The sequence below is a fragment of the Salvelinus alpinus genome, chromosome 8 (assembly GCF_045679555.1).
Source record: "Salvelinus alpinus chromosome 8, SLU_Salpinus.1, whole genome shotgun sequence".
NCBI lineage: Eukaryota > Metazoa > Chordata > Actinopteri > Salmoniformes > Salmonidae > Salvelinus > Salvelinus alpinus.
In genome coordinates this window covers 19,115,903-19,132,037 of record NC_092093.1, presented here as the reverse complement: position 1 = coordinate 19,132,037, position 16,135 = coordinate 19,115,903, and the positions used below count along the sequence as shown (strand labels likewise).

The 16,135-nt window shown below is 41.7% G+C and overlaps 1 protein-coding gene across 1 annotated transcript in view; it reads right to left on the bottom strand.

Annotated features, from left to right (window-relative positions):
- LOC139582667 (MAM domain-containing glycosylphosphatidylinositol anchor protein 2-like) overlaps window positions 1-16,135 on the bottom strand; it is a 407,757-nt gene that overhangs the window by 279,544 nt on the left and 112,078 nt on the right. Inside the window, exon 2 of the mRNA XM_071412871.1 lies at window positions 4,065-4,204. Within this exon, the coding sequence (XP_071268972.1) occupies window positions 4,065-4,204 (140 nt within the window). The remainder of the gene's footprint in view (window positions 1-4,064; window positions 4,205-16,135) is intronic.

Below are 16,135 nucleotides of genomic sequence, written 5' to 3'. Positions count from 1 at the left end.
GGTGTGGAGAAGTACTGATCAGGGTTGGGTTGTAAAAAATATCTGAAACTTTGAACATCCCACGGAGCACAATTAAATACGGTATTAAAAATGTGAAAGAATATGGCACCACAACAAACCTGCCAAGAGAGGTCCGCCCACCAAAACTCACGGACCAGACAAGGAGGGAATTAATCAGAAAGGAAAAAAAAAGACTAAATATAACCCTGAATGAGCTGCAAAGCTCCACAGCGGAGATTGGAGTATCTGTCCATAGGACCACTTTAAGCCATACACTCCACAGAGCTGGGTACTTATTTTTTATTTTACCTTTATTTAATAAGGCAAGTCAGTTAAGAACAAATTCTTATTTTCATTGACAACCTAGGAACAGCAGGTTAACTGTCTTGTTCAGGGGCAGAAAGACAGATTTTTACCTTCTCAGCTCGGGGATTCAAAATTGCAACCTTTCGGTTACTAGTCCAACACTCTAACCACTAGGCTACCTGCCGGGTTTACGGAAGAGTGGCCAGAAAAAAGCCAGTGGCCAGAAAAAAAGCCATTGCTTAAAGAAAAAATTAATCAAACTCAGTTTGGTGTTCGCCAAAATGCATGTGGAAGACTCCCCAAACATATGGAAGAAGGTACTCTGGTCAGATGAGACTAAAGTTGAGCTTTTTGCCATTAAGGAAAACGCTATGTCACAGCATCATGCTGTGGGGATGTTTTTCATCGGCAGGGACTGGGAAACTGGTCAGAATTGAAGGAGTGATAGATGGCACTAAATACAGGGCAATTCTTGAGGGAAACATGTCTCAGTCTTCCAGAGATTTGAGACAGGGACAGAGGTTCAACCTTCTAGCAGGACAATGACCCTAAGCATACTGATAAAGCAACAACAAGTGGTTTAAAGGGAAATATTTAAATGTTTTGGAATGGCCTAGTTAAAGCACAGACCTCGATCCAATTGAGAATCTGTTGTATGACTTAAAGATTGCTGTACACCAGCGGAACCCATCCAACTTGAAGGAGCTGGAGCAGTTGTGCCTTGAATAATGGGCAAAAATCCCAGTAGCTAGATGTGCCAAGCTTATAGAGACATACCCCAAGAGACTTGCATCTGTAATTGCTGCAAAAGGTAGCTCTACAAAGTATTAACAATGGGGGGTGAATAGTTATGGGCGCTAAAGTTCAGTTTTTTTTTACTTATTCTTATTTGTTTCACAATAAAAATATTTTGCATCTTCAAAGTGGTAGGCATGTGCAAATCAAATGATTCAAACCCCCTAAAAATCTAGTTTAATTCCAGGTTGTAAGGCAACAAAATAGGAAAAATGCCAAGGTGGGTGAATACTTTCGCACGCCACTGTATAAGGTCCCACAGTTGACAGTGCATGTCAGAGCAAAATCCAAGCCATGAGGTCGAAGGAATTGTCCGTAGAGCTCCGAGACAGGATTGTGTTGAGGCACAGATCTGGGGAAGGGTACCAAAATATTTCTGCAGCATTGAAAGTCCAAGAGGCTCGCTCCATCATTCTTAAATGGAAAAAGTTTGGCACAACCAAGACTCTTCCTAGAGCTGGCCACCTGGCCAAACTTAGCAATCGGGGGAGAATGGCCTTGGTCAGGGAGGTGACCAAGAACCCGATGGTCACTCTGACATAGCTCCAGAGTTCTTCTGTGGAGATGGGAGAACCTTCCAGAAAGATAACCATCACTGCAGTACTCCACCAATCAGGCTTTTATAGTAGAGAGGCCAGACGGAAGCCACTCCTCAGTAAAATGCACGTCAGCCCACTTGGAGTTTTCCAAAAGGCACCTAAAGGACTCTCAGACCATGAGAAACAAGATTCTCTGGTCTGATGAAGCCAACATTGAACTCTTTGGCCTGAATGCCAAGCGTCACATCTGGAGGAAACCTGGCACCATCCTTACAGTGAAGCATGGTTGTGGCAGGATCATGCTGTGGGGATGTTTTTCAGCAGCAGGGACTGGGAGACCAGTCAGGAAAGATGAATGGAGCAAAGTACAGAGAGATCCTTGATGAAAACCTGCTCCAAAGCGCTCAGGACCTCATACAGGGGCGATGGTTCACCTTCTAACAGGACAATTACCCTAATCACACAGCCAAGACAACGCAGGAGTGGCTTTTGGACAAGTCTCTGAATGTCCTTGAGTTCCCCAGGCAGAGCCTAGAGCTGAACCTGAACGAACATCTCTGGAGAGACCTGAAAATTGCTGTGCAGCGACGCTCCCCATCCAACCTGACAGAGCTTGAGAGGATCTGCATAGAAGAATAGGACAACCTCCCCAAATACAGGTGTGCTAAGCTTTTAGATTCATACCCAAGAAGACTCGAGGCTGTATTTGCTGCCAAATGTGATTCAAAAAAGTACTGAGTGACAGGGCTGTATACTTATGTAAATGTAATATTTCAGTTTTTATTTTTACACATTTGTGCAAATTTCACTTTTTTATTACTTTGTTATTATGGGATATTGTGTGTAGAATAATGAGAAGAAAAAAACTAATTCATCCATTTTAGAATGAGGCTGGTAACTAGGGACACAGTTTTCCTAACCTAGCCCACAATGTCTGCTGTGTGGATCGAGCAGTCAACAAGTCGAGCAGTCATTTGAAAGAGTAATTAATAATGGATTTCATTGCCCTTGACAATCAACCGTTCTCTGTTGTGGATGATGTTGGCTTTCGCCGACTGGTAGAGCACCGGTACACTCTACCAAGTAGGCACTATTTTTCAGATGTTGCCCTTCCGGAGTTACACAGTATTGAAACTCACATTCATGAGCTACTTGCTATGGGCGTCACTGCTATTAGCTTCACGACTGACATTTGGCACAGCGATGTCAGCCCCATGAGCATTATGAGTCTGACAGCACAGTGGGTCGACAAGGATTTCGTACTGAGGAAAGCCGTATTGCATGCTCAAGAATGTGCTGGTTCTCATACCGCTGCTGCCATTTCAATGGCATTTGAGAACATGTTTGAAACTTGGGAACATGAACACTCCCAGCTCCATTCAAACAACTGACTCGAGAAATAAGCCCAACTGCGTCTGCAGCAGACGTGATACCCTGTCATGTTATTGAAACGCCTGATCAACAAAAATGCCAATACAGACCGTCGGGTTAACTTGGAGAAGTACTTTACTAGAGGCTGTGAACAAGCAATTCGGTGGAATTCTCTCTGAGCCCATACTGTGTTGCCACCATGGCGATGCTAGGTACAAGGACCGCTACTTCGATGCAGACAAGAAACAGGGTTTACGTGAAATGTTAGACACAGCTGGACAAGATGGAAACGGACACAGTGACAGTGCGCACCGATGAAGAGAGGCCACGGACAGACAGAGCTGAAACTTCACTACTTGTCATGTATGATGAAATCCTGGTTGAGAATGAAACGACTGAACAAATGAACAATGAAACAGCACAGCAAGTAAATGAAATAAATAGGTTTTGATTTTGTTTTACTGGTAATGGAGACATAAGTAAATGCCAACAAAATAACTTTTTGGTCAGTGTGTGTGTGTGTGTGTGTGTGTGTGTGTGTGTGTGTGTGTGTGTGTGTGTGTGTGTGTGTGTGTGTGTGTGTGTGTGTCAACTATATAACTGTACTAGCATGCTTAAAAGGCCGCTAAAATTAAAAATAATGGTTATCGGTATCATTTTTGGGGGAAGAAAAATATTGGATATCAGTATCAGCCAAAAATGTAAAAAATGTCCCTAGCTGTAACATAATACTTAAACATAATACTTTCCGAATGCACTGTACAGTATATCAAACCATTTAGAAAATTTGATCCTGATTTCACAAGTTTGCCCCTTCATTTATAGAAAGACCCATTGTTGCCTCTACTAATGATCGTACTATTGTGCTCAAAACATGCAATTGTAAAATCTAAGAGGACTGGATATCTTCTGACCTGGGTACCAAAGTGTTCAGAAAGAGAGTAATTGGTGAGTACAGTAAGAGTTCTGATTGGCTCAACAGAGTGATTGGTGGGTGAAGTGAAACGTCAGCGTCCTGATTGGCTAAACTGAGTGATTGGCAGGTTGACTGACCTGTGGCCGTGGGTGTCCTGTGACAAGACAGGTGAGTTCAAGCGTCTCTCCCTCCCGGATTGTGTACACCCTCTCCGCGTGGCGCTCTTCCTCAACGTTACAGGCGTGTCCCGAGTGGACAATGCGGACCGTAGGGGGCGCTGTAGAAGACAAAAAGAACAGTTAGTACATCTCAATCATTACAAGAAGAAAGTCAAAGCTGCAACGTCCAAATTAATTCACACAATTCACATTGGAAATCCTATAACGTCTAACTGGGGAATTATCATTTTGTGAATATTTTGAGTAAAAAAACTGAAGAATTGAGAGAAGAGACATTTTATTTATTTCTATGCACTTCTCCTCAGCTTTTTGGATAACATTGTACTGTGTATCTGTATCCCTTCTCTCGCTTTAATTTTACAAACCTGGGTAAATCTGAATCGATCCAGACGCCATCTGGATGAGCTCAGAGAGACAGGGTATCAGTTTTAACAGAGTCAGGAGAGTAGTGCTGAGACACACACACACTAGAGTTGTGCAACTGACTAGGTATCCCCTTTCCCCTTTTCCTAACACACACACACACACACGCACAGACACTTCCCCCAGTGATTTCTGCCCGTTTAATGCAATAATCACCCAAATTGGCCCTCTTATCATACACACAATGTAATATCTGTGAGGTCTTTGGCCTGGTTTTCACAGTCATGGGTTCTGCTTTGTTTTGAGGATGATGGTTCAAATGAACAGCATCTGCAGGTATCATGCCTATTAATCTATATTTGATAGCATTGCAGGTAGTCTGTCCTCATTAAACATCAAAACACCTAAAACAAATGTCTAAATCCAACAACCCAGAAGCACGCAGAATCGCTTTTAGTGGATTGTCTGGAAACACGAGAGTTTCTATTTGACAAATTGAGGTATATTTATGCCCGTTTCGTTCCGTTTGCTTCTGTTTAATAAGAAAGGTTTTTCAACAGAATCGGCACATTGACTACACCCCTGATCACACGCAAACACAGTTCACTTTCATAGCAGCCACATACAAACAGCTTGCTGTATATGTAATTCCTTGTCGCACCTATGTATGTGCTCTCCTCCTCACACCTTTTCCCTTCGCTTGTGAACTTCAGTGCACAACACATCAGCTGTCTGTTACAAGACAAAAAAAACTTCCCAAGCCAAGCCTTCATGTCATGACTGCTAACCACTACACACAGTCTACATTGTTTTCATGTCATAGTCAACACATCTACTAGAACTAACGCTTTAGTAAACTCGCTACAATCCTACAGTACAGTGTACAGTCAGCAGCAAGTAGTTAAGCAGTTACACTTGTGGGCCCCGGTAGCAATAAATTACCCAAAGCTTTCCTTGACTTGGAAGAGCTCCAGTGTTGGATAGCCATAGCCAGCTAGCTAACATAGCATCCCTCTCTGTTTGAGCAGGGTGTTTGAATAGGCTAAATGAGCTAGCTGCATTACATGCTAGCTAAGTAATACTGTATCTAGTATCTCTTTCTGTCTCTCTCTCCTTAATTTTGGAAGAAATTAATTTGTTCAAAACTGTTCAATTGTCTTTCTCTCTTTTTGAGTCAATGACTCGCCACAGTTTATGCACTGCAGTGCTAGCTAGCTGTAAGTTATGCTTTCAGAACTAGATTAATTCTCTGATACTTTGATTGGGTGGACAACATGTCAGTTCATGCTGTCATAATTAAATCAAATCAAATTGTATTCGTCACATGTGCCGAATACAACTGGTGTAGACCTTACAGTGAAATGCTTACTTAAGAGCCCCTAACCAACAGTGCAGTTTCAAAAAATATGGGTACGAATAAGAGATAAAAGTAACAAGTAATTAAAGAGAGGCAGTAAAACATAACAATATATACAGGGGGGGTGCTGGTACAGAGTCAATGTGCGGTGGCACCGGTTAGTTGAGGTAGTATGTACACGTAGGTAGAGTTAATTAAAAGTGACTATGCATAGATGACAACAGAGAGTGGCAGTGGTGTGGGATGCAAATAGTCTTGGTAGCCATTTGACTAGATGTTCAGGAGTCTTAAGGCTTGGGAGTAGAAGCTGTTTAGAAGCCTCTTGGACCTAGACTTGGCGCTCCAGTACTGCTTGCCAGTACTGCAGAGAGAACAGTCTATGACTAGGGTGTCTGGAGTCTTTGTACATTTTTAGGGCCTTTCTCTCACACGGGATGGTATAGAGGTCCTGGATGGCAGGAAGCTTGGCCCCAGTGATGTACTGGGCCGTTCGCACTACCCTCTGTAGTGCCTTGCGGTCAGAGGCCAAGCAGTTGCCATACCAGGGTTAGAGTCCTGCTCCTTGAAAGCGGCAGCTCTAGCCTTTAGCTCAGTGTGGATGCTGCCTGTAATCCATGGCTTCTGGTTGGGGTATGTACGTACGGTCAGATGTGGTGTACTCCTCAATGCCATTGGATGAATCCCAGAACATATTCCAGTCTGTGCTAGCAAAACAGTCCTGTAGCTTAGCATCTGCTTCATCTGACCACTTTTTTATTGATCTAGTCACTGGTGCTTCCTGCTTTAATTTTTGCTTGTAAGCAGGAATCAGGAGGATGGAATTATGGTCAGATTTGCCAAATTACTGTGAAAGTCTATGGAAGTGGGTGAGAACCATGAGCACTCCTTGGTTTTCTATTGAAGTCAATGTACCCAGAGGAGGACAGAGTCTAGCTCCGGCTACACCATGGTGCTACCCAACAGAGTGCTACTGGGGCTGTGCTAGATCTTCATTGCAAAACAGTGTGTTGATGACATGAACATATCTAGTATAGTTTTATCTAAAAAATATAACTTTTTTTGTTTCACTATTGAAATTTTTCTGAAATTTACTGAGGAGGATAGTCCTCCCCTTCCTCATCTGAGGAGCCTCCACTGCTTTACAGCTAATTGTCCCTCTCTGCAGTAGGTCTAACTCATCCAGTTGTACCTCTACTACTCTACAGAGGTTGCTCGCAGCTGTCCATCCTCATGTGATTACAGCACAGGTGTGTGTTGTTTTTCTCTCTCTTCCTTACGCTCAGCCGGGCATGTTGATGGTGATGAAGAATGATGCTGCCCATGGTTCACCCCCGTGTAGAGACAAATATACACACACACACACACACACATATATACACATATATATATATGAGAGCGAGACCGAAGCAGGTTGGGGGGGGCAGTTCAGGTCAAAAGCCCATGTCTGAGTTTTTTTGGGGGAGCCTGGGTATGCACGCTAGGCCCACTGGAGCGTGAATGATGGGGTCAGATGAATTTGACCGCTAGAGGCTGATCATAGGTCAGTATGTGTTTCTCCCTCGAGATGTGGAAGGTTAGCTGGGCCCAGATCTGGGTAAAAGAAGCTTCAGGGCCAGGGCATGAGTAGTGAACAAGACTAGGGTAAAAGCTCAAATTGATTATAATCAGACAGGAAAATACAGTTCCTTTTACTGCATCAGTATGGTTTCCTGCTCTAGAACACTCAGTAGACTCAGACAACCTAAAGCAGAGATTCACATTGGGCCCTAGGTCGCTTCGGTCTCACAACACACTTCTGAGACTAAGCGAGTCTGCTAGACGCTAACCACACACCCTCCTCTTACTGCACTACTGTGACTCTTCCCTCACTGTCTCCTTCTACTCAGCTTGTTAGCGTAATGCCCTTAAACAGAATTTAGCTCACTAACTGCTACATAGATTTATTAAATAACACTGAGATTGATGCTAACAGGAAATGCTAACAAGTCATCCACATGGACAGAGCCTGCAGTGGGTCTCTCCATTAGGAGATGAATCTGCCAACAGTATATTCCAGAGGATTGAAAGCCCAGGCTGAGTAGAGAAACGCTTCACACATGGCTGCCACTTAAAACAAAAGGCTTAGGAGAAGACCCTGGGGCACCAGGCAACATGGTGCTAATGCAATTTACTCCAATAAGCCGGTTATTCTACAACATGCTATCAGTCCTGAGATGAGTACAGAGTTGGGAGAGGAAAACTGGAAAAACACCCGTGATGAATTATCCTCACTGATGCAGAAAGAGCACGCACACGCACACACACAAACATACAAACACAGTCACGCACACACACAAAGATGACGCACATGAACAAATACAAAACTCACGTCTCTCTCTCTCTCATGCTGTGATGTCAGAAACCCACCCTCCCCCATCCACTGAGCTCTGAGACATGTAGTGTAGACTAACTAACTAGATACAGTATGTGGGTTGACTAACTATACACAGTATGTGGGTAGACTAACTAAATAGATACAGTATGTAGGTAGACTAACTAGATACAGTATGTGGGTAGACTAATTATACAGTATGTGGGTAGACTAACTATACAGTATGTGGGTAGACTAACTAACTAGATGCAGTATGTAGGTGGAATAACCATGCACAGTATATGTTCAGAATAACTAACTAGATACAGTATGTGGGTAGACTAACTATATACAGTATGTGAGTAGACTAACTAGATACAGTATGTGGGTAGACTAACTAGATACAGTATGTGGGTAGACTAACTAGATACAGTATGTGGGTAGACCAACTAGATACCGTATGTGGGTAGAAGAACTAGATACCGTATGTGGGTATACTAACTAGATACAGTATGTGGGTAGAATAACTATATACAGTATGTGGGTAGAATAACTAGATACAGTATGTGGGTAGACCAACTAGATACAGTATGTGGGTAGACTAACTAGATACAGTATGTGGGTAGACCAACTAACTAAATACAGTATACGAGTAGACTAAATAACTAGATGAGGTATGGGAGTTGACTACCTAACTAGATACAGTATGTAAGTAGAATAATTAACTAGATACAGTATGTGGGTAGAATAACTAACTAGATACAGTATGTGTGTAGAATAACTAACAAGATAGGGTATATGAGTAGACTAAATAACTAGATGAGGTATGGGAGTTGACTACCTAACTAGATACAGTATGTAGGTAGAATAACTAGATACAGTATGTGGGTAGACCAACTAGATACCGTATGTGGGTAGAAGAACTAGATACCGTATGTGGGTATACTAACTAGATACAGTATGTGGGTAGACCAACTAGATACAGTATGTGGGTAGACCAACTAGATACAGTATGTGGGTAGAATAACTAGATACAGTATGTGGGTAGACCAACTAGATACAGTATGTGGGTAGAATAACTAGATACAGTATGTGGGTAGACTAACTAGATACAGTATGTGGGTAGACTAACTAGATACAGTATGTGGGTAGAATAAATAGATACAGTATGTGGGTAGACCAACTAACTAAATACAGTATGTGTTTAGAATAAGTAACTATATACAGTATGTGGGTAGACTAACTATATACAGTATGTGGGTAGACTAACTATATACAGTATGTGGGTAGACTAACTATATACAGTATGTGGGTAGACCAACTAGATACAGTATGTGGGTAGAATAACTAGATACAGTATGTGGGTAGACTAACTAGATACAGTATGTGGGTAGACTAACTAGATACAGTATGTGGGTAGACTAACTAGATACAGTATGTGGGTAGACTAACTAGATACAGTATGTGGGTAGAACTAATTAACTATATACAGTATGTGAGTAGACATAACTAGATATACAGTATGTGGGTAGACCAACTAACTATATACAGTATGTGGGTAGACTAACTATATACAGTATGTGGGTAGACTAACTATATACAGTATGTGGGTAGACTAACTAGATACAGTATGTGGGTAGACTAACTATATACAGTATGTGGGTAGACTAACTATATACAGTATGTGGGTAGACTAACTAGATACAGTATGTGGGTAGACTAACTAGATACAGTATGTGGGTAGACTAACTAGATACAGTATGTGGGTAGACCAACTAACTAGATACAGTATGTAGGTGGAATAACCATGCACAGTATATGTTCAGAATAACTAACTAGATACAGTATGTGGGTAGACTAACTATATACAGTATGTGAGTAGACTAACTAGATACAGTATGTGGGTAGACTAACTAGATACAGTATGTGGGTAGACTAACTAGATACAGTATGTGGGTAGACCAACTAACTAGATACAGTATGTGGGTAGACCAACTAACTAAATACAGTATACGAGTAGACTAAATAACTAGATGAGGTATGGGAGTTGACTACCTAACTAGATACAGTATGTAGGTAGAATAACTAGATACAGTATGTGGGTAGACCAACTAGATACCGTATGTGGGTAGAAGAACTAGATACCGTATGTGGGTAGACTAACTAGATACAGTATGTGGGTAGACCAACTAGATACAGTATGTGGGTAGACTAACTAGATACAGTATGTGGGTAGAATAAATAGATACAGTATGTGGGTAGACTAACTAGATACAGTATGTGGGTAGAATAACTATATACAGTATGTGGGTAGACCAACTAACTAAATACAGTATGTGTTTAGACCAACTAACTATATACAGTATGTGGGTAGACTAACTATATACAGTATGTGGGTAGACTAACTAGATACAGTATGTGGGTAGACTAACTAGATACAGTATGTGGGTAGACTAACTAGATACAGTATGTGGGTAGACCAACTAACTAGATACAGTATGTGGGTAGACCAACTAACTAGATACAGTATGTGGGTAGACCAACTAACTAAATACAGTATGTGGGTAGACTAACTAGATACAGTATGTGGGTAGACTAACTAGATACAGTATGTGGGTAGACTAACTAGATACAGTATGTGGGTAGACTAACTAGATACAGTATGTGGGTAGACTAACTAGATACAGTATGTGGGTAGACTAACTAGATACAGTATGTGGGTAGACTAACTAGATACAGTATGTGGGTAGACACTAACGTAGACTATGATACAGTATGTGGGTAGACTAACTAGATACAGTATGTGGGTAGACATAACTATAATACAGTATGTGGGTAGACTAACTAGATACAGTATGTGGGTAGACTAACTAGATACAGTATGTGGGTAGACTAACTAGATACAGTATGTGGGTAGACTAACTAGATACAGTATGTGGGTAGACTAACTAGATACAGTATGTGGGTAGAATAACTAGATACAGTATGTGGGTAGACTAACTAGATACAGTATGTGGGTAGACTAACTAGATACAGTATGTGGGTAGACCAACTAACTAGATACAGTATGTGGGTAGACCAACTAACTAAATACAGTATGTGTTTAGAATAACTATATACAGTATGTGGGTAGACTAACTAGATACAGTATGTGGGTAGACTAACTATATACAGTATGTGGGTAGACTAACTAGATACAGTATGTGGGTAGACTAACTAGATACAGTATGTGGGTAGACTAACTAGATACAGTATGTGGGTAGACTAACTAGATACAGTATGTGGGTAGACTAACTAGATACAGCATGTGGGTAGAATAAATAGATACAGTATGTGGGTAGACTAACTAGATACAGTATGTGGGTAGAATAACTAAATACAGTATGTGGGTAGACTAACTAGATACAGTATGTGGGTAGACCAACTAACTAAATACAGTATGTGTTTAGACCAACTAACTATATACAGTATGTGGGTAGACTAACTATATACAGTATGTGGGTAGACTAACTATATACAGTATATGGGTAGACTAACTAGATACAGTATGTGGGTAGACTAACTAGATACAGTATGTGGGTAGACTAACTAGATACAGTATGTGGGTAGACTAACTAGATACAGTATGTGGGTATACTAACTATATACAGTATGTGGGTAGACTAACTATATACAGTATGTGGGTAGACTAATTAGATACAGTATGTGGGTAGACTAACTATATACAGTATGTGGGTAAACTAACTAGATACAGTATGTGGGTTGAATAACTATATACAGTATGTGGGTAGAATAACTATATACAGTATGTGGGTAGACTAACTAGATACAGTATGTGGGTAGAATAACTAGATACAGTATGTGGGTAGACTAACTAGATACAGTATGTGGGTAGACTAACTAGATACAGTATGTGGGTAGACCAACTAACTAGATACAGTATGTGTTTAGAATAAGTAACTAGATACAGTATGTGGGTAGAATAACTATATACAGTATGTGGGTAGACTAACTAGATACAGTATGTGGGTAGACTAACTAGATACAGTATGTGGGTAGACCAACTAACTAAATACAGTATGTGTTTAGACCAACTAACTATATACAGTATGTGGGTAGACTAACTATATACAGTATGTGGGTAGACTAACTATATACAGTATGTGGGTAGACTAACTAGATACAGTATGTGGGTAGACTAACTATATACAGTATGTGGGTAGACTAACTATATACAGTATGTGTGTAGACTAACTAGATACAGTATGTGGGTAGACTAACTAGATACAGTATGTGGGTAGACTAACTAGATACAGTATGTGGGTAGAATAACTAGATACAGTATGTAGGTAGACTAACTATATACAGTATGTGGGTAGACCAACTAGATACAGTATGTGGGTAGACCAACTAACTAAATACAGTATGTGTTTAGAATAAGTAACTATATACAGTATGTGGGTAGATTAACTAGATACAGTATGTGGGTAGACTAACTAGATACAGTATGTGAGTAGACTAACTAAATAGATACAGTATGTAGGAAGCATAACTAGATGCAGTATGTGGGTAGACTAACTATACACAGTATGTGTTTAGAATAAGTAACTATATACAATATGTGAGTAGATTAACTAGATAGAGTATGTGGTTGGACTAACTAGATACAGTATGTGAGTAGACTAACTATACACAGTATCTGTTTAGAATAATTAACTATATACAGTATGTGATTAGAATAACTAGATTCAGTATGTGGGTAGACTAACTATACACAGTATGTGTTTAGAATAATTAACTATATTGTCACGTTCTGACCTTACTTCCTTTTTTATGTCTTTATTTTAGTTTGGTAAGGGCGTGAGTTGGGGTGGGCATTCTACGTTGTTTTTCTATGTTTTGTTCTAGTCGTTATATTTCTATGCGTTTGGCCTAGTATGGTTCTCAATCAGAGGCAGGTGTCGATCGTTGTCTCTGATTGAGAATCATACTTAGGTAGCCGGTTTTCCCACTATGGGTTGTGGGTAGTTATTTTCTGTTTAGTGTTTTTGTTTGCACCTTACAGAACTGTACGTTTGTTGTTTTTGTTTAGTATTCATTCTTTATTAAATTATTATGAATACCTACCACGCTGCACTTTGGTCCTCTTCTCCTTCCACCAACGACAACCGTTACATATATACAGTATGTGAGTAGACTAACTAGATACAGTATGTGGGTGGACTAACTAGATACAGTATGTGAGTAGACAAACTAAATAGATACAGTATGTAGGAAGCATAACGAGATACAGTATGTGGGTAGACTAACTATACACAGTATGTGTTTAGAATAATTAACTATATACAGTATGTATATATGCAATGAATCAATAATAATAAAATAGACGAACTACGAGCACGTATATCCAACCAACGGGACATTAAAAACTGTAATATCTTATGTTTCACTGAGTCGTGGCTGAACGACGACATGATTAACATACAGCTGGCGGGTTTTAAGCTTTTTCGGCAGTATAGAACAGCCGCCTCTGGTAAGACAAAGGGAGGCGGCCAATGTATATTTGTAAACAACAGTTGGCGCCCGAAATCTAAGGAAGTCTCGAGGTTTTGCTCGCCTGCGTTACAGTATCTCATGACAAGCTGTAGACCACACTATCTACCAAGAGAGTTTATATAGATATTTTTAGTAGCTGTCTATATACCACCCCAGACTGAAGCTGGCACTAAGACCGCACTCAATGAGCTGTATACGGCCATAAGAAAACAAGAAAACGCTCATTCAGAGTACCGCTCCTAGTGGCCGGGGACTATAATGCAGGAAAAATCAAATCAGTTTTACCGAATTTCTATCAGCACGTTAAATGTGCAACCAAAGGGGAAAAAAACTCTAGACCACCTTAACTCAACACACAGAGACATGTACAAAGTTCTCCCTCACCCTCCATTCCTGCCTACAAGCAAAAACTAAAGCAGGAAGCACCTGTGACTCGGTCAATAAGAAAGTGGTCAGATGAATCAGACTGTTTTGCTAGCACAGAATGGAATATGTTCCGGGATTCTTCTGATGGCATTGAGGAGAACACTGTCAATGGCTTCATCAATAAGTGCATCGATGACATCGTGCCACAGTGACCGTACGTACATACCCCAACCAGAAGCCATGGATTACAGGCAACATCTGCACTGAGCTAAAGGGTAGAGCTGCCGCTTTCAAGGAGCGGGACTCTAAACCGGAAGCATATAAGAAATCCTGCTATGCCCTCCGACGAACCATCAAACAGGCAAAGCGTCAATACAGGACTAAGACTGAATCGTACTACACCGGCTCTGACGCTTGTCGGATGTGGCAGGGCTTGCAAACTATTACAGACTACAAAGGGAAGCACAGTCACAAGCTGCCCAGTGACACAAGCCTACCAGACGAGTTAAATTACTTCTACACTCGCTTTGAGGCAAGTAACACTGAAACATGCATGAGAGCACCAGCTGTTCCGGAAGACTGTGTGATCACACTCTCCGTAGCTGATGTGAGTAAGACCTTTAAACAAGTAAACATTCACAAGGCCAGAGGGATTACCAGGATGTGTACTTCGAGCTTGCACTGACCAACTGGCAAGTGTCTTCACTGAAATGTTCAACCTGTCCCTAATTGAGTCTGTAATAGCAACATGTTTGAAGCAGACCACCATAGTCCCTGTGCCCAAGAACACTAAGGTAACCTGCCTAAATAACTACCGACCCGTAGCACTCACGTCTATAGCCATGAAGTGCTTTGAAAGGATGGTCATGGCTCACATCAACACCATTATCCCAGAAACACTAGACCCACTCCAATATACATACCGCCCCAACAGATCCACATATGATGCAATCTCTATTGTACCCAACACTGCCCTTTCCCACCTAGACAAAAGGAACACCAATGTGAGAATGCTATTCATTGACTACAGTTCAGCGTTCAACACCAACGTGCCCACAAAGCTCATCACTAAGCTAAGGACCCTGGGGTTAAACACCTCCCTCTGCAACTGGATCCTGGACTTCCTGACGGGCAGTCCCCAGGTGGTAAGGGTGTGTTAGTGATGGCTGTATAACAGTCAGATGGCCTTGAGATAGAAGCTGTTTTTCAGTCTCTCGGTCCCAGCTTTGATGCACCTGTATTGACCTTGCCTTCTGGATGGTAGCAGGGTGAACAGGCAGTGGCTCAGGTGGTTGTTGTCCTTGATGATCTTTTTGGTCTTCCTGAGACATTGGGTGCTGTAGTTGTCCTGGAGGGCAGGTATTTTGCTCCTGGTGATGCGTTGTGCAGACCACACCACCCTCTGGAGAGCCCTTTACAGTTGGCACTATGCATTGGGGCAGGTAGCGTTCTCCTGGCATCTGCCAAACCCAGATTCGTCCGTCGGACTGCCAGATGGTGAAGCGTGATTCATCACTCCAGAGAACGCCTTTCCACTGCTCCAGAGTCCAATGGCGGCGAGCTTTACACCACTTCAGCCGACGCTTGGCATTGCACATGATGATCTTAGGCTTGTGTGTGGCTGCTTGGTGATGGAAACCATATTTCATGAAGCTTGCGACAAACATTTATTGTGCTGACGTTGCTTCCAGAAGAAGTTTGGAACTTGGTAGTGAGTGTTGCAACCGAGGACAGACATTTTTTATCCGCCACGCCAGGCCTGGGCAATTCCAGTCCTCGGGGGCCTGATTGTTGTCACACCTTTCCCCCATCCCTAGCAAACTGATGTAAACTAATTGCCTTTTTAACTGAAGATCCTGATTAGTTGATTATTGGAGTCGGGTGTGTTAGCTGGGGTTGGGGAAAAAGTGTGACACCAATCAGGCCCCCGAGGACTGGAGTTGCCCAGGCCTGCGCTACGTTCTTCAGCACTCGGCGGTCCCGTTTTGTGAGCTTGTGTGGCCTACCACTTCATGGCTGAGCCGTTGTTGCGCCTCG